A 3,642-nucleotide genomic window follows, 5' to 3' on the forward strand; every position below is an offset into this window, starting at 1 on the left:
TTTTCTATTGATAATTTTTTTAAGTTAATAAATAAAACAAAGATTATTGAAGTTTGTTTTAGAAAATACCATTTCAGTTTTTTTATACTTCAAAATGTCATGTTTAATTCAGTGTGTTGTGCCATTTCTTTTGTAATTGTGAAATTTACTAAAATTTATGAACATTTTTACACATTTGTTTTATTGTAAAACAAAAAAATAACCAATAGCATGCCAAGTTAAGAATGAATTTTAATATTACAGCCAGATATTAATTTCTCAGCCTAAAGGTATAATATGAAAAAACACCTGCTCCAAAATGATGTGTGCAGAATTACATTAAACCCTGAAGGACAATAAACACCTATTTTCACACAGTCCCCAAATGCATTATATGGACTAAACTAGTGAGAATTGTGCAGACTAATTAAAATTCACCATTTTAGATCATGTCCAAATAAAATTTAATTTTAAATTAATTGATGATCAGATGCATTTTTTAAAGAACCACCATGCAACATTAAAAACATTTTTACATTAAAACCATTTTTGAAAATTAGGTGACTATTATTTTAAAAGAAGATGTAGAAAAATAACCAAGCAACAGTGGATATAAATAGTAAAATTAATAACTATAAATTAAAGATACAGAAAATGTTATTGTATTATTATAGTTTTGTAAATATGGTTTATACAAATAAACTTGAGAATTTGATGTGATTTGGTTTAAATGCATATAGTATGTTAATATAAACATAAGTATGTTCCACACGCCTTCAATATGGAAACCAAGTTAACACCAAATGAACATGTGAAATAAATTTATATTAGACCTCCTCGCTAACTCTGATGTAACACCACAAGCAATTTTGGTTCTGAACCGGTTTGTACCGGAGAGGCCTGAGTCCTGTGTAAACTGATAAAAGCAGCTTTGCTGTCAGTTCTACCTTGCTCCTTCTGTCACTATAGAAACTTACACACACACACACACACACACACATATATTGCTTCCACACAGTCTGTTCACTTCAAAGTTCCCTTCCCTGAACACAGTGAAAGACAGGAAAAGGGTGGGAGAGAGTGGATAATCCTGAGTCAAGCATATCATACAGCACACAAGACAGACAGGACAATTGGCCTAAATATTTAGCCATAGAAGACCTAAACAAGCATGTTACCGTAAAAGGAAAAAAACACCGAAATGAAAGCTGACAGACAACTTAAAAAAATTAAATAATAGTGGTTTGCTTGAACGGAAAATTGGATGCAAGCTGACAGCGAATAACTCAAACATTAAGCATATTGCAGCGTCTGTCTTAACAATATCATGTTGCATTTCATTGTGTTACTGAACTCCCACAGCTGCTCTAGTTCAGAGGTTTCAATAATAGGTCACACTTCACACGACCTGTAGCAATCGCTTTTAAGTGTGTGTGTGTGTGTCTCTCCCCACCATAGTCACCTTTGGCAGGTACATAGGAAATTCCCTCTTGACAGCGATGAAGAAGAGGTAAGGTGTTGAGCTCTGTTGTCTAGACCTTACATGACCGCCAGGTAGTCAGATGTCAGATGACGCATTCCCAGCCCAACAGAACTGGTTTGAGCCAGTACAGTGACCGATCAGAGCATTAAGATTAACAGGCATCCACTGATCTTCCCTCTGCAAGCCCTAATCCTAAATCATGCCAAAAGTCTGACAAAACACCTGAATGTACAAAATTACTTCTCGCTATATGTCAAAAAACTGACACAGGGGATCTAAATAGATTGGTAAAGCTTCTTACACACCACGGTAATGTAATACACCTTTAACAAACACAGCTGAATCAACCAGGAACTGGTTCACTCCGGTTTGATAATCTGCAAAGCAAAGAGACATGCCTGAATAAAAGCTAACCAGACCTAGTGGCGAGTGACAGGTGTGACTATCCTGCAAACAGCCCAGAAAGTGAAAGTTAAAAAACAAATACCCCTGAGAGCTACTAAAATTTGTATTGTTTTGTTTTATTGTTGAAGATAATATCTTTTACAACTCTCAGGATGACTGCTGGGTTTGTGGGTTACACTTTGCTGTAACTAGCTAGTTTTTAGATTAAACACGACAGCAATGTAAAACTCTGTTGAAATACTAGCTTAACATTTCTACTGTAAGCAAGGCAGTATCACCTTTGTACCTTATTTAGCCCTAAGGATACATATTGGTACCTTGCACGTACATATTAGTAACTTAAGTAGTACCTTTTGAAAGAGTACTGCCCCAGTGACAGCTTTTACCCTTTTTTTCTGAGAATGTGAAACATGGATCAATTGTAGGGACCCTTGGGTCCAGGAGAACCCACAATTTCTACATTTTATTTTTAAAAATACGAAGTCAAGGAAGAGAAGAGAGTCCAAATGTTTAGTTAATAATTTATTATACAAACAATGAAAAATAATATTGTGAAAAATGCATAACTGGAGTTATAACATTGTGACAAATAAATAAGTGGCTGTTGAGTGTTAACACATCACAATATTAAACTGGCATAGAGACAAGGCATATAGGCAGTTTTCAGGCAATATAACTTCTGTCTCCAGTCATAGTTCTTGTGCACCAACAAATACACCTATAAGGTGCAGAAGTTCGTGATAAAGTCCATTTTTAAAATGCATAGAGTTCACGAGACATTTTCGCGCGTCTTCACATTATGATGCACGAGGGGCTCGGCGTGCTCGAGCAGTGGGATTCCTGCACACTGAGCGCCTCCACAGCTCCAGATCCCGTGCGTCCCGTCCTTCATGAAAGGGCTCGTGTCATTTACGAGGCTTTCCTTCTCGGTGTGGTTCCTTCTCGACCACTCTGGACGTGTCCTGTTATCGCCAGGTTGTTAATGTCACCGGCAGTCTTAAATGAACGACCATGCAGCCGCGGCTCAACGCAGCTTCAGAAAGTGTCGCACCATCCCCGCGATCCGCAGGAACTTGTCCTTCTTCCTCTGCTTGAGAGCCATCAGAGCTTTGGCCGTCTCTTCGGGGTCGTGCGCGAAGGAGAAGATGCTTCTCACTCTCTCCTCGGCTTTCATGTCTCCAGTTTTCTGGAAGAGTCTCATGAGCGCATCCTGGTTGACGTTCTCGAAGATGTTGGCCACCGCTCGCTTGCGGTTCGCCGTGTCAAACTTGTTGCCGTGGATCGAAGGGCAGACCCGGCGAGATTCTGAGTACATGTCGGTCGACATCTTGCGGCTTTGGTGTTGTTTAGCAGCGTTGGAGTCGCCAACTTGACCGATCTGAGCCGCTTTGGTGGCTGTGAGTCGAGTGAGGAGTTTACTGCGAGGGCAAGCTCTTTATAGAGCGACAGCACAAGTCCCGCTTACGGAGATGACTTCATCCGCGCTGCCTCCCCAGAGGAACGCCTTCCCGTTTGCAGCCATCTACTATTTCGCCAACATGCCTCTAGCTTTGAAAATGCCAGTGATTATGTTTGAGAGTGCTGACGACACGAGTGCGCAAGGTTCATCACATAGAGAGTGCATTTGCAAACTATGTTTTTATTTTTTTCAGCCTGATCTTACCTTTAAGAAATATTAGATAATAGCTTTTAATTTAGATCTTACCACATTTTGTAGGAATGCGTCATTTTGGAGATGTGAAAACTTAAAATCTGGTGAAAATTCTGGTGCCCTA

General features: G+C 39.3%; 1 protein-coding gene across 1 annotated transcript; it reads right to left on the reverse strand.

Moving 5' to 3' along the window:
• Window positions 1-2,385: 2,385 nt before the first annotated feature.
• LOC306869673 (transcriptional and immune response regulator-like) lies at window positions 2,386-3,407 on the reverse strand. The gene has a single exon (XM_079416528.1). The coding sequence runs from the start codon at window positions 3,192-3,194 to the stop codon at window positions 2,892-2,894; it is 303 nt and encodes a 100-aa protein (XP_079272654.1). The 5' UTR covers window positions 3,195-3,407; the 3' UTR covers window positions 2,386-2,891.
• Between the last annotated feature and the right edge of the window lie 235 nt (window positions 3,408-3,642).

This window comes from Barbus barbus (genome assembly GCF_936440315.1).
Source record: "Barbus barbus genome assembly, chromosome: 5".
Taxonomy (NCBI): Eukaryota; Metazoa; Chordata; class Actinopteri; order Cypriniformes; family Cyprinidae; genus Barbus; species Barbus barbus.